Here is a 23,394-nt window from a genome sequence, read left to right as displayed (position 1 = left end):
ACTTAAACATTTCTTATATCATCAAAACTCCGTTTTTATTGCCGAAACTGGACGAATTCGAAATAAGAATGTCACTCTTCAAAGTGTCGCCGATGTCAGATCAGACACGATGCTGCGGTAAAGTGCACCTACTTTTTTTACATAATAACATAATTTACCATCGGAGAAGCTTTTTGTCACTTTTCGTAATACATATGTAAATAAATATGAAGTTACAAAGTTCTCATTTTTAAAGAAACAAAAGGCAGCATTTTACCCGAAATTGCAATGAATGTACCAATTGAAGTATGAGCTGCTGTATTAATTCGCCTGCAAGAATGATCTGCAGTTTATCCAATAGCAGAGGGTGTTTCAAATCAGCTAACGCATAGACCAATCAGAAACTCCGTTGCATGCTGCACCACGGAGTCTCTATATCTGAAATCGTACGTTGGAGACGTAACTATAAACTCGGCACGGGACGACTTCACACGTTTCAGACGAGGCAGAAGTTTGTGGTTTCAACTTTTTACTCTGCTGAATTGTATCGAGCGACAGCATAATGGTAAGTTACTTCCTGATATTGATGTCGCTAAAGCACTAAAATGCTGCGAAGTAGACCATGCAATTGTGGGACTGGAATTTGTTAACGTTTGCTCCGGAATGTTCGTACGTTAATATTACGATGTTGAAGTTTGTTAACTAGGAATAACATGAATGATCAGATAATTTTTTACGACTAGCTATTAGAATAGCTTTCGGATTAAAGGAAGCGCTAAAAGCTAAATTTGGAATTACAAATTTGGTCGGGGCATGGTGCGGGCAGACCGCCATTTTGACATGTTTCCCACACCAATCCAAGAATTGAAATGTACCGTTCAATTTTTGCTGCAAAATGAATTGGAATTTTCCTTCGTGATCTGTGGTAAATGTAAATTGATTACTGTCATCCGACGCGCACTTTCTAGATTTCAATGCTAAATTGCATTAACAATGTCCCGGATTTTCGTAGCATTCTGTTGTTTCGGCGCAAGTTAGGTTACGCTACGGTGCCTGAAAGTGCGATACCGATTTGTAAAAAATCTACCGCAGGTTAGGTCTTGTGGGATGTTTACTGTATTTCGTTGCTAAATTCACTCCGGTTCGTACAGTTAAACGTTTTGGTTTCGATCTACATTTACTTAACGAGAGTTTTTTTTTATTTAACAATGAATCCTGCTGTATAGAGTGACGAATGGCTCGCAGAAAAACGATTTTGCAGGACAATATCCGCAGGTAACTTTAGTGTTTTAAAACAAGCTACAAAGTCTTTAATCTCAATATTTGACTTCATGGTCATTTAATATTTTTCAGCGTGAATGTATCTCAATCCACGTTGGCCAAGCGGGAACCCAGATTGGTAACGCATGTTGGGAATTGTACTGTCTTGAGCATGGTATCCAGCCCGATGGACAAATGCCGTCAGACAAGACTATTGGAGGCGGCGATGACAGCTTTAATACATTTTTCAGCGAGACTGGCGCAGGGAAACATGTGCCACGCGCAGTATTTGTGGACTTGGAACCGACTGTTGTTGGTAAGTTAGGATACATACTGGTACGCTGTTTCCAATCCGTCGTGTAAGCATTTCCACTATTTCAGTGATAAACTGAAGTTCTTATCTGATACGGGACATTTTCCTTTGCAGATGAGGTGCGTACAGGCACCTACAGGCAGTTGTTCCACCCAGAGCAGTTGATTACAGGCAAGGAAGATGCTGCAAACAACTATGCCCGTGGTCATTACACAATTGGAAAGGAAATAGTGGACCTTGTACTGGACCGTATTCGAAAGCTCGCTGACCAGTGTACTGGGCTTCAAGGATTCTTGATCTTCCACTGCTTCGGAGGTGGCACTGGTTCAGGCTTTACTTCACTCTTGATGGAACGTCTGTCTGTGGACTATGGAAAAAAGAGCAAACTGGAATTTGCAATTTACCCAGCTCCTCAGGTAAGAACGTTTATCAAAACTGAAGCTTGTCATTAAGAGATTTCGCGATATATGTAGTTTTCTGTAACTAAATCATAATTGTGTTCTTCAGGTATCAACAGCCGTTGTAGAGCCGTACAACTCCATCTTAACGACTCACACCACCTTGGAACATTCAGACTGTGCTTTCATGAGCGATAATGAAGCTATCTACGACATTTGCCGCCGTAACTTAGACATTGAACGCCCAACTTACACCAATCTGAACAGGCTAATTGCCCAAATTGTATCCTCAATCACGGCATCCCTTCGCTTTGATGGAGCTCTTAATGTGGATTTGACAGAATTCCAGACCAACTTGGTACCTTATCCTCGCATCCATTTCCCACTTGTTACCTATGCCCCTGTCATCTCAGCAGAGAAGGCTTACCATGAACAACTGTCTGTGGCAGAAATAACAAACGCCTGTTTTGAACCGGCCAACCAGATGGTGAAATGTGATCCTAGGCACGGAAAGTACATGGCATGCTGTATGCTGTACAGAGGAGATGTAGTGCCGAAGGATGTAAACGCTGCCATTGCAACTATTAAGACAAAGCGAACCATTCAGTTTGTGGATTGGTGCCCAACTGGTTTCAAGGTCAGTGTAGTTGTTACATCACGTTTGAAGATTTAGCTATTGGTCTCCTATTGTAAGGAATGTATTAGACACTGAGTAAGTTTACTAACCAGTGTTTTACTTGTTACAGGTGGGGATAAACTATCAACCTCCTACCGTGGTACCTGGTGGTGATCTTGCAAAGGTACAGCGTGCTGTTTGCATGTTGTCAAATACGACTGCAATTGCAGAGGCCTGGGCTCGCCTTGACCACAAGTTTGATTTGATGTATGCCAAGAGAGCTTTTGTTCACTGGTACGTCGGTGAAGGTATGGAGGAAGGAGAGTTCTCAGAAGCTCGTGAAGATCTGGCTGCCCTTGAAAAGGACTATGAGGAAGTTGGTATGGACTCTATTGAAGGGGAAGGAGAAGGAGCAGAAGAGTACTAAGTTCCGCAGAACGAAAAATGCCATTTTTCATATTATGTTTGTGAAGTCATTAAAGTTGTAAGTGATGTTTTTATTTTTTTTAAAAATTGGAAAAAGGTTGCCCATTCCACTTTTTATGTAATAAAATTTGTTTTGTCTTAAGTTGTGTGATGCTCATTTAAGAAATTTTGAATGAGTAAGAGGCATTTTAACCAACAAATTGACTAGATAATCATCATTAAGGATAAAAATGTGCATTAACAGTATACTTGATAGTAAAACATTACTTCTTTGGCTGTGGGTACTCGGCCAAAATAAAGTTGTACTGCAACGTCAGTTCATAGAGTTTGGTAACAGGTAACTAGTGCTGTGAGTGACCTACTTTGCAAAAATTCGCTACCTAAAGTTTAAAACATTCATCTCTTTTGGTGCTGCAAATGTGACAAGTTGGTTTTATTATCCTTGCACTAGTAATTAATTTTTTGTTTGATCTTATGGATATGAAAAGATCTGTTTGGATTGAATGAAGTAACTTATGCTCCAAGCATTGGAGGAGTTATTCAGTTTTAAATTACATGAAATAAAAGACAAAATCTTAAACATGGCTGCAAAACAGCAGCTATGTAAATCTGAAGAGGTTGAAAAATCAGCAAACCAGTCGCAAAACAAAGGTTTATTGGTCCTTTACCTAGGTTTTGATATTTCTAAAAATATCTTCTTCAGGAGTTGGCCTTGTTACATCACATGATGGTACATTTGATTAGCTGCAGCTGAGCGGCTCTGGTCGTACATACAATTGACAAAAACAAGAATAAAAATTCGCTACCTAAAGTTTAAAACATTCATCTCTTTTGGTGCTGCAAATGTGACAAGTTAGTTTTATTATCCTTGCACTAGTAATTAATTTTTTGTTTGATCTTATGGATATGAAAAGATCTGTTTGGATTGAATGAAGTAACTTATGCTCCAAGCATTGGAGGAGTAATTCAGTTTTAAATTACATGAAATAAAAGACAAAATCTTAAACATGGCTGCAAAACAGCAGCTATGTAAATCTGAAGAGGTTGAAAAATCAGCAAACCAGTCGCAAAACAAAGGTTTATTGGTCCTTTACCTAGGTTTTGATATTTCTAAAAATATCTTCTTCAGGAGTTGGCCTTGTTACATCACATGATGGTACATTAGATTAGCTGCAGCTGAGCGGCTCTGGTCGTACATACAATTGACAAAAACAAGAATATCTCAAGCCATGGCTTTAGATAGCAGCCAGATATTTTATCCTGTGACCCCTGTTACAATTTTATGTTGAAAAGAGGGCATTTACTCGTGAGCATTCGTTCTGAAGTATGGTAAGTGTAATCTGGCTGCTATCTAAAGCCATGTTTTGTGGTAATTCTTGTTTTTGTCTGTCTTATATATAAGAAGAGCCGCTCGCCTTCAGTTAATCTAATGTACCATCTTGTGTTGTACGAAGGCCCTCTCCTTCTGAAGAAGATATTTCTAGAAATATCGGAACCTAGGTCAAGGGTTAATAAATCTTTGTTTTGCAACTGGTTGGCTGATTTTTTTCAATCCCACAAAATAAAAAACGGTAATGTTCTAGAATGTTGCTATAACTGTTAATTGCTATTAAATTAGCACTAGGCCTATTTTGGGGTTATCGCATCAGGCTGTCTGCAGCCAAATACGCATTGTTAAAAGTTGTAACATCATAACTAATCATAATTTAGTTTTTTAATAACACGAAAGTTAAACTTGATATTGTTGGTTAATTTGATACTGGAACGTGCGGGATGTATGAGTTAATCCCTATCTTTAGTTAAGGTCTTACTTTTCACAGGGTGCCTTGGGAAATCAGTTCTGTGGTGCAATCTAAAATCAGGTCTGAACCAAGATCTTAAAATGGTGTGTTGATATTTTAACATACGGCATTAGAAACTCAGACGTTACCTTAAATGAAACATGAGAAACATACAAAGTGTTTAAAACCTAAGGCATCAATTCATGCAACATAATATTTGCATTAATGCAAGTTTCAGTGTTTTAAGATGATTTATGGTATAATTATGTACTTAACATTTCTGAAAGGTCACTCAAAAAATATGAAAACTCTTGGGATATTGACATTCACATTTCTTAGAATTGTAAGACTTTGAAAACGTATTAGCAAAGTGTTAGCCTTTGAAAGCTGGTGTCAAATAAGGAACTAAAATCACTAGTCTTTTAAGAACTGCTCATGCCCTTCGTTTCGCATGAATTTTCTGTGAGAAGGTGTAATTGCATTGTTAGCTGCAACAGGCAGAAGACGTGCTTTGTTGGTGCTGCACATTTTAGCCGAGATAAACTCACGCTGAAGTGTGCTTCTTCGGCACGCCAGAGGAGTGTGCACACGAACAGGTAAGTGAAAAATCCGTGCAATACGCACGTTTATTTGTATATAAAAGTCGACTTCCGAATTTTCCTTTGTATGAGTCTTGCGTGTACAAGATTCGGGCGTCTGTTTGAAGTTCTAGATTCGCATGTTTTGCTGTTCACGTCGTTTCTGGATAATCTTTTATTGATTGTTCAGTGCCCGTTTGTACCGTGATGTATTGTGAAATTTGGGACATTCGCGAGTGCTGCGATAAACTCGTACTGTTATCAATTATAGGCTTAAATTTAATTGTGCTCCTTTAAAATTTTTAGAACAGTAGGCCTATTCTCGTTCAAAAAATCGTTTCCTAATTTCATTGTACAATTACGTGGGAAGCAGGTTATTTATGAGCATTTTCGGACGTTTACAAAACTATATTTTCAAAAGTTACAGGTACGAGTGTTTTGTATATGTACCTTATTTCGTAGCAAATGTGCGTTTTGTGGTTCACAGTTATGCCGAAGTACACATCACCCTTGAATTTCATTGTACATCAACGCAAAAAAGTGCGTTTTGGGGAATTTTCGGATAGTACCATTGCCCTTTGAATAATCTACGAGCATTTGTAAATCGGCGTTTGTGATTTAGTTACTGTAGCAGCTATTCTGAATAACATGTTGTGTAAGATCCAGTTTTCCCGTAAAGAGAAGTAGCCTTATATATTATCTGCATTTATAGTAAATTAACTCTATTTTCGAGTTTGCTGGTTCAAAAATGGTTCAAATGGCCCTGAGCACTATGCGACTTAACTTCTGAGCTCATCAGTTGCCTAGAACTTAGAACTAATTAAACCTAACTAACCTAAGGACATCACAAACACCCATGCACGAGGCAGGATTCGAACGTGCGACCGTAGCGGTTACTCGGCTCCAGACTGTAGTGCCTAGAACCGCACGGCCACTCTGGCCGGCGAGTTTGCTGACAACTAGGCTATATTACACTCAAAACATTTTAGAAGTTATTAGTTTTTACCACAGAAGTTCGTGTTCCCGTAATAAAAAAAACAAGTTTTGTGTATTTGCTTCAATTCCTGTAGTTTATTTAGAAACTTTTTAACTCAACTGATCAAAAGATAATCAGCAAACTTAATTTAAAATTATTTGTTTACTGCCTTGTAATAGGCTACATAATAGTAGTAGTAGTAGTTGTTGTGGTCTTCAGTCCCGAGACTGGTTTGATGCAGCTCTCCATGCTATTCTATCCTGTGCAAGCTGCTTCATCTCCCAATACGTACTGCAGCCTACATCCTTCTGAATCTGCTTAGTGTATTCATCTCTTGGTCTCCCTCTACGATTTTTACCCTCCACGCTGCCCTCCAATACTAAATTGGTGATCCCTTGATTCCTCAGAACATTTCCTACCAACCGATCTCTTCTTCTAGTCAAATTGTGCCACAAACTCCTCTTCTCCCCAATTCTATTCAATACCTCTTCATTAGTTATGTGATCTACCCATCTAATCTTCAGCATTCTTCTGTAGCACAACATTTCAAAAGCTTCTATTCTCTTCTTGTCCAAACTATTTATCATCCACGTTTCACTTCCATACATGGCTACACTCCATACAAATACTTTCAGAGACGACTTCCTCACACTTAAATCTATACTCGATGTTAACAAATTTCTCTTCTTCAGAAACACTTTCCTTGCCATTGCCAGTCTACATTTTATATCTTCTCTACTTCGACCATCATCAGTTATTTTACTCCCCAAATAGCAAAACTCCTTTACTACTTTAAGTGTCTCATTTCCTAATCTAATTCCCTCAGCATCACCCGAGTTAACTCGACTACATTCCATTGTCCTCGTTTTGCTTTTGTTGATGTTCATCTTATCCTCCTTTCAAGATACTGTCCATTCCATTCAACTGCTCTTCCAAGTCCTTTGCTGTCCATGACAGAATTACAATGTCATCGGTGAACCTTAAAGTTTTTATTTCTTCTCCATGGATTTTAATACCTACTCCAAATTTATCTTTTGTTTCCTTTACTGCTTGCTCAATATACAGATTGAATAACATCGGGGAGAGACTACAACCCCGTCTCACTCCCTTCCCAACCACTGCTTCCCTTTCATGCCCCTTAACTCTTATCAGCCCTGTCTCACTCCCTTCCCAACCACTGCTTCCCTTTCATGCCCCTCGACTCTTATAACTGTCATCTAGTTTCTGTACAAATTGTAAATAGCCTTTCACTCCATTTGAAAGAGAGTATTCCAGTCCACATTGTCAAAAGCTTTCTCCAAGTCTACAAATGCTAGAAACGTAGGTTTGCGTTTTCTTAATCTACCTTTTAAGATAAGCCATAGGGTCAGTATTGCCTCACGTGTTTGATCATTTCTACAGAATCGAAACTGATCTTCCCCGAGGTCGGATTCTACCAGTTTTTCCATTCGCCTGTAAAGAATTCGCGTTAGCATTTTGCAGCCATGGCTTATTAAACTGTTAGTTCGGTAATTTTCACATCTGTCAATGCCTGCTTTCTTTGGGATTGTAATTATTATATTCTTCTTGAAGTCTGAGGGCATTTCGCCTGTCTCATACATGTTGCTCACCAGATGGTAGAGTTTTGTCAGGACTGGCCCTCCCAAGGCTGTCAGTATTTCTAACGTAATGTTGTCTACTCCTGGGGCCTTGTTTCGACATAGGTCTTTCAGTGCTCTGTCAAACTTTTCACACAGTATGATATCTCCCATTTCATCTTATCTATATCCTCTTCCATTTCCATAATATTGCCCTCAAGTACATCGCCCTTGTATAGACCCTCTATATACTCCTTCCACCTTTCTGCTTTCCCTTCTTTGCTTAGAACTGGGTTTCCATCTGAGCTCTTGACATTCATGTAAATGGTTCTCTTTTCTCCAAAGGTCTCTAATTTTCCTTTAGGCAGTATCTATCTTACCCCTAGTGAGATAAGCCTCTACATCCATACATTTCTCCTCTAGCCATCCCTGCTTAGCCATTTTGCACTTCCTGTCTATCTCATTTTGAGACGTTTGTGTTCCTTTTTGCCTGCTTCATATACTGCATTTTTATATTTTCTCCTTCCAATGTTTCTTCTGTTACCCTAGGATTTCTAGTAGTATGGTATTCTGCGCTAAGGCAGGTCTTGTCATGGGTTAGGCCTCTTCCATTTTTGTCAGTCCATAGCCAGTCTTTGCATTTCTGAATATTTGTCTCCTTTGATGTTGGCAGGCATTTGGTGTCTTCTTTTTCCTCTTCCCCTTTTTCCCTCCACCATTCCTCTATTCCTTCCTTCAGTAAACAGTCCCTCCTCAAACAATGTCCAATCCAGGTCTGTTTTCTCTTTCTGATGACTTTCAGCATGTTTCTTTCTTCTCCAACTCTTCTTAATACTTTTTTATTCCTTACTCGGTCTTCCCATTTCACTTTTTCCTTTCTCATCCATATCCACATCTCCTGTGCGTCCAATCTTCTTTCATCTTCCTTCCTCAATGTCCAGGTCTCCGCACCATACAGTGCAATGCTCCAGATGTAACATTTGCAAGTCTTTTCTCAGATCTTTGTTTAGTGGTCCGCAAAGTAATTTGTCTCCTCTCGAATCCTAATTTTGCTATTGCAATTCTTTTCCTTATTTCTGTTGAGCAATACATATAATCCATTATTACACTTCCCAAGTAACTGAAGTTATTCACTTGCTCTATTTCCTCTCCCCCTGTTTTCCTATGGCATTTTCTCCCCTTTCCTCCAGTTACCATACTTTTCGTTTTCTTCTTGTTAATCTTTCATGTTCTTCTAATTTTGTGTCTAGATCATCAAACATTTGTTCCATCTATCTTGCACTCACTGCCATCACAACTGTGTCATCTGCAAATCTTATACACTCCACTGTCCAACCCCCTATACAAACTCCTCTCCTTCCATCAAAACTTTCATTAATAATTTCCTCCAGATAGATATATAACAGTGTTGGTGATAAACAACAACCTTGTCTTACACCTCTTCCCAGTTCAATTTCTTCACTCATCGCACCTCCTATTCTTACTCTCGCTCTCTGGTTCAAATGTAAATTTCTAATTAGCCGTCTATCCCTCCAGTCAACTCCATGTTTCCTTACGATTTCCATCAGTTTGCACCCATCTGACGCAGTCAAAAGCCTTCTCAAGGTCAATGAACACAACATACACCAACCAAAACAGAGACTCACTGTGAGTCCTGTTCTTGAACACAGGACGCGTTGGTTGACATTCGTAAGCAGCTGGAAATTGCCCTGACTACTTTGGAATGATTGGCAGTTGCTGCAAATCAGTGTGTTGGAAGAGTTTCCGAGAATTTACCTGTGATACCAGTACCAGAGATAACACAAGTGCTATGCTGTTAGGTGCATACTGTCTCCTCTGCAGAAACTGCAGGATTGTGATTATTCATATACTTGACTGTGATTGGCTGTCAGTGGTAGATCTGCGTGTCCTGTACAGGGAGGATGGGGACCAGGGATGACTCATGGTGATGTACCGATCCCCGTAACCAACAAGTGTGAGGTGCTGTCTTTCACTGAAACTGAACGTGAGCCAGTGGGATTCACTTCACCTGTTTTGCTCGGTGTCAAGAGGAGGCAAACATGAAATGGTAGGGGTCTATCAATCATCGACAAATAGAATATACAGCGAATGATTTTACTCCTTAGGGAAATGGCAACAAGGGGCAGGAAAGGGCAAGTGACACTCAGTGTGTATGCCCGGAAGCCACATCCAACATGTTGAAGAGGCTATTCCAGCAGCCATTGAGGGAACCAAGTGCAACCAACTGCTGATTATGGTGCACGTTGGAACAAATAATGCTATCATCTGGGCTCTGAGGTCACACTTGGGTCATTCCAGTGACTGGTGGAGAAGGTTGAGAAAAACAGCCGTGCGGATGGAGTGTCAATGGAGCTCACAATTTGCAGTATTGTCGCCAGAGCTGGTCGAAGGAATGAACCAGAGGCTTCGGAAGTTCTGTGACAGGATAGCTGTGACTTCCTGGACTTGCGCCATTGGGTTGAGAACTGTAGAATCCCCCGAAATGGGTCAGGTGTGCACCACACATCAGAGGCTGCTACTCGGATAGCTGACTGTGTGTGGGGTGCACAAAAGGGTTTCGTAGATTAGACAATTCTCCGTCCAGCCCAGATAATGATCGCTGTAGGAAACCCGGTAGTATCAGAGTATGAGTGAAAAAAATGCCTCCCACAGGTGAAATTATTAAAATCCTAACGATAAACTACTGAAGTATTTGAAAAAAAGTGCCAGAATTTGAAGCGCTCCTGAAAAGCAGGTACAAAAATCTGGTTGAAACCTCAGATTGATAGCAGTAAGAGTTTTGGGGAAAATTTAAGTGTGTATCGAAATGATCTAGGGCAGTGGAAAATAAGTAGTGTATTTGTCACAGTAGACAAGAAACTCATATCCACCAAGATAGAAATTGAAGCTGCATATGAGATTGTTTGGGCAAGACTCAGTGATGCTTGTGGTGTGCACATCCCTGTCCACCACATTTTAACAGACTGCATTTTATACCACGATGCAAGGGTAGAAGCACAAGTTGATGGGGATCTGCCGTGTATTTTAGCTAATGATGAGATGTGTGTATTTAGGGTTTTAAAGTTTTGTGATGTGTCTGGACTCTGGCTAAACTTTTAGGCTGGAGGTTTTAGTGTATTGCAAAGTGGCTGGCTCCTCCCTTTTTTCCTTGTGGTTAGCCAGCCACTTCCATCTGCTATATTGTTTTAACTCCCTTTAACACTTCCTTCCTGTGCTGTCCATGTTTTACTGCTGGCGGCATGCTTCGTCCCACGCTTCGGTGTGGGTAGGCACATATTTTTCCAAGCTTGTTACCTGTATTTTACGTTCTGTTTTATCTTACTGTTCTGAGTCTTTTCTTGACACCTGTCTGAATCTGTTATTGTGCGGGTGCTGAAGACCTTGCCGTCGTGCACCCATACAACCCTCTCCATCCACCCATCAGTATCAGGGGTGGGCACAAAATGGTAATTGGGTCCTTCTATCACCCACCAGGCTCATCTCCTTATCAAACCAAAAACTTTAGAGAAAACCTCAGTTCACTTGTGTATAAGTTCTCCAATAATACTGTAACCATCGGCAGAGACTTTAATCATCCAACAGTTAATTGGAAAAATTAGTTTAGTTAGTCGTGGGTGTGATAAGACGTCTTGTAAAACATTAATAAATATCTTCTCTGTAAACTACCTAGAACAGATAGTTAGGAATCCCATTCATGATGGAAATATATGGGATCTAATGGAAACAAATAGACCTGACCTCTTTGATGATGTCCACATCTAAACTTTTACCAGTGAGCATGATGCGACTGTAGCGACAATGATTACCAAAGTACAGAGGATAACTAAAAGAAGCAGAAAGATAGTATATGTTCAGTAAACTAGTTTAAAATATCAGTAGTGTCTTTTCACAATGAGGAACTTGAAACTTTCAGCACAGGACAGGAGCATGTATTGGAACGCTGGCTCAAGATTAGACGAACAGCTGACCATTCACTGGACAGATATGTACCCAGTAGAACAGTTCATAATGAGAGGGAACCTCAATGATATATAGTCACTGTAAAGAAACTTCTAAAGAAACAGACATAACTGCATAATAGATGTAAAACAAAGCGTAGGGCCATAGGTACAGAGATGCTCAACGAAATGCATCAAGAAAGAAATGAGTGATGCCTTCAATGACTACCATAGCAGAATATTGTTTAGTGATCTTTCACAGGACCCAAAGAACTTCTGGTACTATGTAAAGGCTGTTAGTGGCACCAAAGTAAGTGTCCAGTGAATGAGACAAGAACTGAAATTGAGGGTAACAAAGCAAAAGCTGAAATGCTTAAGTCTGTTTTGAAATGTTTTCTTACAAAGAAAAACCCAGGTGAAATTTCCAAAATTAATCCTCATACGACTGAGAAGATTAGAGAAATAAGAATTAATTTCAGTGGTGCTGAGAAACAGCTGAAATTGTTAAAAGTGGGATCCCTGTCAGGGTCTGTACAGAACTTGCTGCTGAGTTAGCCTCTCTTCTAACAATGTGTTGTAGATCCCTTGAAAAAAAAAACTGTGCTCAGTTCTTGGAAAAGAGCACAGTTCACACCCATCTGCAAGAAAGGTAGTGGAAGTGACCACAAAACTTCTGTCCAATATCCTGGATATCGATTTGCTGTAGAATCTTAGAACATATTCTGAGCTCAAGCATAATGAAGTATCTTGAACATAATGAGCTCCTCAATTCCAACCAGCATGAATTCCAAAAACATTGATAATGTGAAACACAAATCACACTTATCTCATTTGATGTACTAAAGGCTTTGGATCAAGGCAGTCAGGTAGAGGCAGTATTTCTTGATTTTTGCAAAGCATTTGACTCAGTACCACACCTACCCTTAATGTCAAAAGTACAATCATATGGGGTATCAAGTGAAATTCGTGACTGGCCAGAGGAATTTTTTGAAAGGAGGCCGCAGCTTGTAAGAGTTATCGTCAGACAGAAGTAACTTCAGGAGTGCCTCAGGGAAGTGTTGGATCCCTGCTGTTCACATTGTATATTAATGACCTTGCAGACAATTTTAATAGTAATCTCAGATTTTTTGCAGATGATACACTTATCTACAAATGAAGTACTACTTGAAAGAAGCTAAATAAATGTTCAGTCAGATCCTGATGAGATTTCAAAGTTCTTGCAGAGATTGGCAACTTGTTTTGAATGTGCCGAAATGTAAATTTGTGCACTTCACCAAATAATAAAAAAAATTAATATCCTGTGGACTATAATATCAATGAGTGACTGTTGGAATTAGCAAACTCATACAAATATCTGGCTGTAACACTTTCTAGGGATATGAAATGGAATGATCATACAGTCTTGGCCATGCTTAAAGCAGATGGTAGACTTCCGTTCATTGGTAAAATACTGGGGAAGTGCAATCAGTCAATAAAGGAGACTACTTACAAATCACTCTTCATGACTAGTTCTAGACTATTACTCAAGTGTGTGGGACTCTTATCAGACAGTAGTAGGAGGGGATGATGAACATATACAGAAAAGGACAGCACAGATGGTCACAGGTTTGATCTGTGGGAGAGCGTCACAGAGATACTGAAGAAACTGAACTCGAAGACCCTAGAAGATTGACATACAGTATTCCAAGAAAGTCTGTCAACAAAGGTTCAAGAACCGGCTTTAAGTGCTGACTCTAGGAATATACTACAATCCCCTATGCGTCACTCACATAGGGATCATGAGGTTAAAATTAGCACAGTGGCGTTCACACAATCATTCTTCCCACTCTTGATACATGATTGGAACATGAAGAAACCCTAATGACTGGTACAATGAGATGTACCCTCTGTCATGCACCTCACGGTGGTTTGCAGAGTACAGATGTAGATGTAGAGGTGTTATGTCAACTTCCAAATAACAAGAATGCTTAATAAATGTCCTGTGTTTATGATGGGTGTCTCAAGTTTTTTAACTATCTGTTGTGCTATGTTCAATAGCAGTAGTTCAGCAATCACTGGTGATGACTGCGGTTCAAAGTTGGTGCTTGGGTTTTCTAGTCATGGCTTGGGTGCTTGTAAGTTTCAAATGAATTCACATGAGATACAAACAGTTTTTTCTGTGTCCAAGTGCATTACTAGCGCCCCACATTGATTTGCGACATAACACTGTTGTGGCTCATCACTTTAGATTGGAGCTCATTTGTAACTACAGAAATGTGCAAATGAGAAATTTGTAACATGAGAAGTAGGAAAATCTTTGTGGCCATCACCAGAGTAATGATCTGATGTGTCATTGGTTTTATTAGATATGCGTTGGAGGTTCTCTTAGAATGTTAAGATGTATTGGGCTACGTAGCATTAAAAAAAAATTCTACATTTGTTGTCAGTTACCTGTGGAAACTTTTTGTAGGTACGCATCTTATCCATAAATTGATTGGACTCTGGAAATGCAAATCCCACACATTTTACAGGGAATATTTATTTTTTTAGTCCAGTAAATCTTTTTGGTACATTGTTTGTACATGTGATACAAGACAGTTCAGGGTAAAACAATTAGATTATAATTGCAGCAGTTAATAAATGAGACTGCGTGTTCAACTCAAATAATAAAGTGACAGTCTTAACAATATTTTGTAAATCAGTTTTACTTTTATGATGCTCCAGAAATTTATGCAGGGTAGAAGCTGTGATCAAGCAAGAACTAACAACTTTACTTGAATGTTTATAATGTTGGTATTCATTTTAGTCAACACCACAGCCAACCATCAGTTCTGTCCTCATAGACTTCCAGTCCTGCCCTTATAACACATATGATGTACGCTGTGTATTGTATATTTCGACCTACTGATTTGAAAAGAATTATCTTTTAATTACATAGTGTGCTCACACACACACACACACACACACACACACACATGCACACACACACACACACACACACACACACACACGCGCGCACACACACACACACACACACACACACACACACACACACACACACACACACACACATGAATTAATTTTGATGGCTAGACTAGTTTCAGTTGCCAATAGAACCATCCTCATATCTCTCAACAAGCACAAAGATACAGAAAATCACCTTGGAAAAACCCTTTGTATGAAGTAATTTTCAAGCTTAAAATGTTTGAAGGAAACACGAATACAGAGGTGCGTAATAACCTATGACTCATGGTAAAAATGTCGGCATCTGGCATACCTTTTTATTTGTGTTTACTTCAAACATTTTAACACTAGAACCACTGATCTTTAGACATACCTAGAACCACATCTGGGACACTAATGACCTGCGTATCTTTCCCTTTTATTTTTCTTTGTCAGTGGGTTATTGTTACTACCAATGAATCCATTCTTTGAAGTGCTGGAAATTTTATTATGAAATCAACAGAAGTAAAGCAGCTTTTTACAAATGATTATTTATTATTCTATAAAACTTATAAACATTTGCTCAGTGCTTTTACTGGCTACCATCACTTAATGAGCACAAATAACAGTCTTTTGATGTACATTTGTAGCAGACAGTTTTCTTGTACATACGACTCATTAGTAATGATTTGCTTCCTTCACTGTTAGTGTACAAGGCAACGTGTTTATATTTCTTGTCTCTCAGGAATATATGCGGGTGTGATGAAGATACTAGTCTTCCTGGTTGCTGTGTACTTCTCAGCAAGCTCCTCCCCCAGCTGCAGTATCAAGTCTCTGTGTTTCAACTTTTTCTCATTTAAAGCATTGTACAATATCCAGGCATTTGTCTCAGCCAAATCCAGCAAGTTGTAAAATGTGAGAACAGGCCAACATGTTGATGGTACTTTGACGGAATATTTATGAGCTATTTGGTTGACCACGCCCACTCCATATTTAGAACCGTTATAAAATATAACTGTATCTGGCTTCTTTTTCAAACTAGATTCAAATTTCACATAAGGAAGCATAGTGCTGAGAATCAGGACATTCTTGTGCTCTTTCCCTGGCTAACTGTCAGTGTGGTATCATTCTTCAACAACACTGTGTTGTTTGACACTTCTTTTGCGTTCTGGATACAAACTGGAATTTCGTTGCAAAATCAATTTATGGTGCCCTCTAGACAAGTAGCATTTGCTTTCCAGGTTTTAGAGAGATCCAAGGAGAAAACAAAACTGTCACATGTGATATTTCATCCTTTATTGAGGTAAGGTTGCATCAATTTTTTCACAACAAAATCGCCAAGATGCTCATCACTCGGCTTAGTGTCTATCCTTTCGTTGATAAGGGCAAACATTCACAATATATTTGGAATCTTTGTCTACTGCCATCCAATACTTTTGCCCATACTTCTATAGTTTTGAGACCAAGAACTGTGTGAATCTGCAATGGCACCTTGAAGGAAAAAGCTGTTCGGCCATTGTTATATACTGGACCCAGTTTATAGCTACCTTGTGCATTCACAATGTACTCGTGCGTGATTTATGATATTAGAGCAAACTTGTCTTCTTTCAGTCATTCTGATCTCGTGGATCTAATGTCAAATCTGAGATAATGCTTTATCAGTCTGAATCTGTCACAAGCTATTATTGACTTCACAAAATTATTTCCTCACATCATTGACCACAATGTGTATAGTCCTAAGCTCTTCACTCCTATAGCACTAGGGATGTACAATATTGCTATAAAAGCTTTCAGTTCTTCAACATTCATAATCCAATTGTGTGAACCACAATACTCGACGTGCTTCAGTCTCGGTGGATTTTGCAATGTGCTTCAAAATTTTGGCCGTTATCATAAGATGCCAAGCACTCTAGTAGGTCTTATTCATCATTCATGTTTGGTTTTGTGTGTGGAGATGATACCACATGGTCTTTGAAAACATTCCGTTGCCCGTATCTGCTAGCTGAACAGCCATGTTTAACTTCCAGTTTCCAGGTTGTTCCTTCTGGTGCTACAATATCTCTACCTGAATGAAACTTGGTCATTTCATTATCCACGATGCCTACAACCACGAGTTGACCTAGCCTTTTTGGCAGTTGTTCCTGTAATAGTGGTGATTAGTATTACAGCATGTATTGGTATTCAGTATTTTGTGGAATATTAGAACAAAAACACACCTTTGTAAATGTAAGACATGTAAGAGCTCAAGAAAGCAATGATGTATAAACATAAGTGTTGCAATTGAAATCTGTGTCTATGCAGCATGAACATAAAAATAATTATATGAAAACAAACACACAAACATGTGTACCTTCCTCATCAATATTCAGTAGAATATCCTCAGGAGTAACATAATCTTTTGATGAAAAATCGGGAAGTACAGGTGGTGGTAATTCTTCCTCAGATGAAGACTCCAGTGGCTCACCTTCAGCTTCACAATCTCATTTAGTGCATTTATAATGACCTGTTTGTAGACATTCGACCATAATAAATTTGTGCGTTGCAAGCACTATTTCCACTGTTACAATGCACTACTAAAACCATATTGCATGAAACAAAGCACTGGCTGTACAGTACTTGCCTGGGTGGTCAGATGTGTTTGAACGTGTTTTTCAGCTCCCCTGCTGGAAAACTGCAACGTCATCAGGCAGTGAGATAAAAGGGAGTTTTGCAATTTTTGACCAAACAAACACTAACAGCAGGCATGAAACTACATGAAAAATGTGATTGTTGTAGCGGCTGCAGCAGAGGAATCAGAACTGACCTGTCTGCAGCTCTAGGTGAATCTTCATATTTCTCTATTAAAGTTTCCCCTTAAAATGTAAAATAAAGTATAATTGCTAATTACCTTATTTCGTTAAAAGTCACAGAAATTTAGCACTCCAGGCACTAATGCAAAAGAGTGACAAATGAAAGTATTAAGAAGTGGGTCACAAGTGACCCAGCTGTGGATCTAGTGTTAAGCTTCATTCTTACTTTGTAAAAAAGGTTTTTCTAAGGTTTTTTTTTTCCCCCAACAGATATGAGGACGGCGGCATTGACAGCTAAAAGTAGTCTAGTCATTGTATTTTAATTCATACATAAATGTACAGGACCTAGGCAATTAAAAGTTTTTGAAAAAGAGGTTTTTTTGTACTTTAACAAACTGCATAAGATTGGTTTCACCTTCCCTGAAACTGACAGGCATTATTATGATTGACTTGCTATATATTACCTTGACAAACCATATATCGTTGTGAGATGAGCTGATGCTTGGATGAATAAAGATAAATAAAATAAATAATTAAAATAAAATAAAGTAAGAACACATAAAGTCATATAAAAATTCTAGTATAAATGTCAAATCAACATAGGGTCTACACCTCACCATCTCAGATTTTCTTGAAATTTGGCATAGTTGTACTGCTGGTATAGAATGGGCCCAATAACACGGAACAGCAGTTTTTAGAATTGCAGTCAAAGCTTTCCTAACTGGCTACAGACCTGGGATTAATATCATTTTTCACGCTCTTTCCTGTGGTATACAATCATATACAGGTTAATATAAGAAAATTCTTTTAAAAATAAAATTTAAAGTTTTAATTTAATTTTTTTTTCAAAAAGTGCATATTTTAAAATTTTTGTATTTGTTCCATTAGTAGCTAGTATTGTTGTAAATCACAGGCAAAAATATAAATTTGGCATGATAATTTCTTGACTAGTAAAAAAAATGTAGACTGAAGGTCTGTTTCCAATAATATGGACTATGTACTCATGTTAATTCTTACACCAATACTCCCTATTACAGAGTGAGTGCAGCCCTTCCTGAGTGGATGTACTCTGAGATGGGTGTGTGTAATAAGTTAATTACTTGTACACTGGTATGTAAGATTACTTATTGCTTAGGCCAAATATTTAGTGCTTCAGTAAAACAAGGTGTTTTTGGAAGCTATAAAGTGACTTAAAATCAATCATGAAAATGTGAAAGTTACTGGCTACTTTTTAACAAGTGATTTTCCATTTTAACATTAAGTGTGTTTGAGAGTCCCCCCCCCAAAGATGGAAACTAACACATTGTCCCCAAGATGGAAACAGACACGTTGAGAATACAGTGTTGCAATCAGTTATATATGTTGTTGTTGTGGTCTTCAGTCCTGAGACAGGTTTGATGCAGCTCTCCTTACTACTCTATCCTGTGCAATCCTCTTCATCTCTGAGTAACTACTGCAACCTACATCCTTCTGAATCTGCTAAGTGTATTCATCTCTTGGTCTCCCTCTACGATTTTTACCCTCCACGCTGCCCTCCAATACTAAATTGGTGATCCCTTGATTCCTCAGAACATGTCCTACCAACCAATCCCTTCTTCTAGTCAAGTTGTGCCACAAACTCCTCTTCTCCCCAATCCTATTCCATACCTCATTATTAGTTATGTGATCCACCCACCTAATCTTCAGCATTCTTCTGTAGCACCACATTTCGAAAGCTTCTATTCTCTTCTTGTCCAAACTATTTATCACCCATGTTTCACTTCCATACGTGGCTACACTCCATACAAATACTTTCAGGAATGACTTCCTGACACTTAAATCTATACTCGATGTTAACAAATTTCTCTTCTTCAGAAACACTTTCCTTGCCATTGCCAGTCTAAATTTTATATCCTCTCTACTTCGACCATCATCAGTTATTTTGCTCCCCAAATAGCAAAACTCCTTTACTACTTTAAGTGTCTCATTTCCTAATCTGATTCCCTCAACATCACCTGACTTAATTTGACTACATTCCATTATCCTCGTTTTGCTATTGTTGATGTTCATCTTATATCCTCCTTTCAAGATGCTGTCCATTCCGTTCAACTAATCTTCCAAGTCCTTTGCTGTCTCTGACAGAATTACAATGTCATTGGCCAATCTCAAAAGTTTTTATTTCTTCTCCATGGATTTTAATACCTACTCCGAATTTCTCCTTTGTTTCCTTTACTGCTTGCTCAATATACAGATTGAATAACATCGGGGAGAGGCTACTATCCTGTCTCACTCCCTTCCCAACTACTGCTTCCCTTTCATGTCTCTCAACTCTCATAACTGCCATCTGGTTTCTGTACAAATTGTAAATAGCCATTAGCTCCCTGCCACCTTCAGAATTTGAAAGAGAGTACTCCAGTCAACATTGTCAAAAGCTTTCTCTAAGTCTACAAATGCTAGAAACATAGGTTTGCCTTTCCTTAATATATCTTCTAAGATAAGTCGTAGGGTCAGTATTGCCTCACATGTTCCAATATTTCTACAGAATCCAAATTGATCTTCCCCGAGGTTGGCTTCTACCAGTTTTTCCATTCGTCTGTAAAGAATTCACATTAGTATTTTGTAGCCGTGACTTATTAAGCTGATAGTATGGTAATTTTCACATCTGTCAACACCTGCTGTCTTTGGGATTGGGATTATTATCTGCTACTTTACATATACAGTATATGTAACAAATCAATTTGTTAGATGCAGCAGAAAACACAGTTACATCACACTACGGATGCTTGAACTGTAGCCACAATTTATTTAGGGTCCATCTAAATGGGTCAGGTGTGCACTACACATCAGAGGCTGCTACTCAGGTAGCTGACTGTGTGTGAGGTGCACACAAGGTTTTTTTTTAGATTAGGTGACACTCCACCCAGTCCAGACGATAGTTTATGAAACCCTGCAGGATCAGTGTAAGATCAAAAGAAGTGCTTCCCACAGGTGAGAGTATTAAAATCCTAATGGTACACTGATGAAGCATAAGCAACAAAGTGGCAGAATTTGAAGCACTCATGAAAAGCAGTGAATCTCATCTAACATTAGTCACAGAAAGCTGGTTTTTTGGGATAATTTAAGTGTATATCGAAAGGGTAGGCAAATGGGTGGTGTATTTGTTGCACTAGATGAAAAATTCAAATCCACTGAGGTAGAAAGAAAAGCTGCATAAGAGATGGTTTGGAGAAGATTCAGTATTAGTGATGGGTGTAAAATGATAATTGGATGTTTCTGTTGCCCATCAGACTCGTCTCCTGATGTAATTGAAATCTTTAGAGAAAACCTAAGTTCACTTGTACGTAAATTCCCCAGTGATACTGTAACCATCAGTGGAGACTTAAACCATCCAACAATTAATTGTAGTTGCATAGTCAAATGCCATGCTACATTTCACTATCCTGTGTTTATATGGAGCTTGACAGTTCCAGTGGCCGGTGTTCGGCTGTTGCGTGCATATGCTAGAATGAGGTTTGAAGCAGTGCTGCAACTGTCATGGTCCAAGAAAGATCACTACACACAGTGAGAGCAGATGCTCATTAAAAAGTATAAGTACTGGCGTAGACAGGTGGTGCTAGTGGGATGTGGATGTGGACTGTAATGGCAACTGCAAGAAGTAAAATCAAAGAAAATATCTTTGTTTATTGCTGTTTAGAGTTTACATTGGGATCTTCCAGGATAGATGTAGTTATTCTATATGACAGTCACATAAGCAACAGGACGGGGTGGCTGGAAGTTAAAAGATATTAGAAAGGAACAGTAATATTACAGTGGTGAAGGCTGAATAACAGAGAAAGGAACGGACACATGTTCAAAAAAAGAGAGAGGTAGATGCAAAGTTGGAACACAAGAGATCCAGAGAGAAGAAAAGTTCAAGACAGAGAGTATAAAGCCATCTGCCCTGAAGCATAACTAATGCACAAGAAAATGAGAGTCAAACGTGTCTCCCTGCAGGTAAATGCGAGAGGCATTCACATGGCCTTCCTTCTATGCATCCTAATTGGTTAGTCAAGGAATGCTGGGCTGTGCTGTGTCTCAGTATGTTTTCTGTATTGCCTTTGGAAGTATACTTCCAACAATTCAGCAGGCACACAAAGCAACATGTAGCTGGCTGTAACTAAATGTAAAATATTAATGAGTTGAAAAGATAATAATGATTATTAATTTCTTGGAGTCCACATTACAACAGACAGCTGAGGTTGTACACCAGCATTTACTCATATATTGCAAGCTTCCGTGGCCACTATTTATGTTGTTGGTGACGTCCAACAACACCTGAGGAACTGTTAAGAATCCTAAAGAATTACCTTATAAATATTCAGTGGGTGTTGATGAGATACAGATGCTATTATCAAAGCTAGTGCAACATTTATTGTGGAACCACTAATAGACATAGTAACTTCATCTTTTGAGAGTGGTGTATTTTCAAATAATCTAAAAACTGCAAAAGTAACACCTTTGCATAAGAAGGGTGCAAAAAGTGATATTGCTAATTATAGACCAGTTTCAGTTTTGTCAGGATTCAGCAAAATTATGGAAAAAAAGTTCCTTAGAAGATTAACAGTTTTCTTAAATAAAGAGAGGCTGATAAGTGACTCCCAGCATGGGTTCAGAGCTGGAAAGTCAACTCAGTCAGCAAATTTGACTTCTTAAATGAAGTATTAAAAGCAGTGGATGATAAACATGTATCTTGGATATTTCTGGATCTAATTAAAGCCTTTGATGTAATTGATCATGGCATTCTCTTTGTAAATTAAGTAATTATGGAATTAGAGGCCAATCTGAAAAGTGGATCCAGTCGTACCTCAGTAATCATCAGCATATTACAGAAATAAAACACAAAGATAGTGAAACACAAAAAAATTCTAGTTTTTACAGTGATGAGCAGAAGATCAAGTATGGAGTCCCACTAGGGTCAGTTCTAGGACCTGTCCTATTTCTTCTGTATGTAAATGACTTGGCTGGTAAAATACATGATGGAACCACTGTACTGTTTGCAGATGACACTAATATTTTAATTAAATCACAGAATGAGGAAAATCTGCAGGAGGCTGCAGTATCAGTTATGTGTACCTTAACACACTGGTTCAAGACCAATAGGCTCATCATAAATTCTGAAAAAAACTGTGGCAGTTTACTTTCATACCACACAAAACCTCCATCCTGCAAACCCTGTTTTCACTAACGAAGGAAAAAATGTGTTGAATGTCAGTCATACAAAATTTCTAGGTGTACATGTTCAGGCAGATCTGAAGTGGGAGCTACACCTAAACAATTTAAATAAGAGACTGAATTCACTAGCATATGCTGTTAGGATCCTCCCTCAAAATACAAGCTGTTCATCAGTGCTGACAATGTATCATTGCAGTATACAGTTGCTACTTACGTATGGAATATTTTTTGGGGAGAATTCCACAAATACTACAAAAACATTTAAAATACAGAAAAAGATTATCAGGGTGATAATGTAAATGTAAGGATTCCTGTAGATCCCTTTTTAAAACTCTGAAAATATTGCCACTGCCTTGCCTGTATATATACGAAATACTAATTTTCACAAAAGGGAGCGTCTCAAGAAAGGAAAATCTCTTCAAACACAACTATGATATACACACATATGACACTAGAAAGAAGATGAACCTACACAGGAACACAGTAAATACAGACTTTTGCAAAAGAGTAGTGTATCATTCTGGAGTTATGTTATATAACCATATGCCTTTTTACCTAAAATGCATACCAACATTAACTGCATTTAAAGTAAAGTTAAAACAGTTCTTGCTTGACCACTGCATCTGTTCC

At 38.6% G+C, this 23,394-nt stretch overlaps 1 protein-coding gene across 1 annotated transcript; it reads left to right on the top strand.

Moving 5' to 3' along the window:
• Positions 1–1,330: 1,330 nt before the first annotated feature.
• LOC126418125 (tubulin alpha-1 chain-like) lies at positions 1,331–2,993 on the top strand. Its single transcript, XM_050085169.1, has 4 exons — positions 1,331–1,555; positions 1,667–1,968; positions 2,060–2,587; positions 2,697–2,993. The coding sequence occupies exons 1-4, from the start codon at positions 1,435–1,437 to the stop codon at positions 2,991–2,993; spliced, it is 1,248 nt and encodes a 415-aa protein (XP_049941126.1). The 5' UTR covers positions 1,331–1,434.
• The last annotated feature ends 20,401 nt before the right edge of the window (positions 2,994–23,394 follow it).

Source organism: Schistocerca serialis, chromosome 1 (genome assembly GCF_023864345.2).
Source record: "Schistocerca serialis cubense isolate TAMUIC-IGC-003099 chromosome 1, iqSchSeri2.2, whole genome shotgun sequence".
NCBI lineage: Eukaryota > Metazoa > Arthropoda > Insecta > Orthoptera > Acrididae > Schistocerca > Schistocerca serialis.
This window is presented reverse-complemented; position numbering and strand designations above follow the sequence as displayed.

What these genes read in the sequence shown, in the direction of transcription:
- LOC126418125 (XM_050085169.1), top strand. Translation starts at nt 1,435, where the DNA reads ATGCCGTCAGACAAGACTATTGGAGGCGGCGATGACAGCTTTAATACA. An exon ending in CTTGGAACCGACTGTTGTTG is followed by an intron (nt 1,556 to 1,666) that starts GTAAGTTAGGAT and finishes TTTCCTTTGCAG; the next exon opens with ATGAGGTGCGTACAGGCACC. An exon ending in GGTGCCCAACTGGTTTCAAG is followed by an intron (nt 2,588 to 2,696) that starts GTCAGTGTAGTT and finishes TACTTGTTACAG; the next exon opens with GTGGGGATAAACTATCAACC.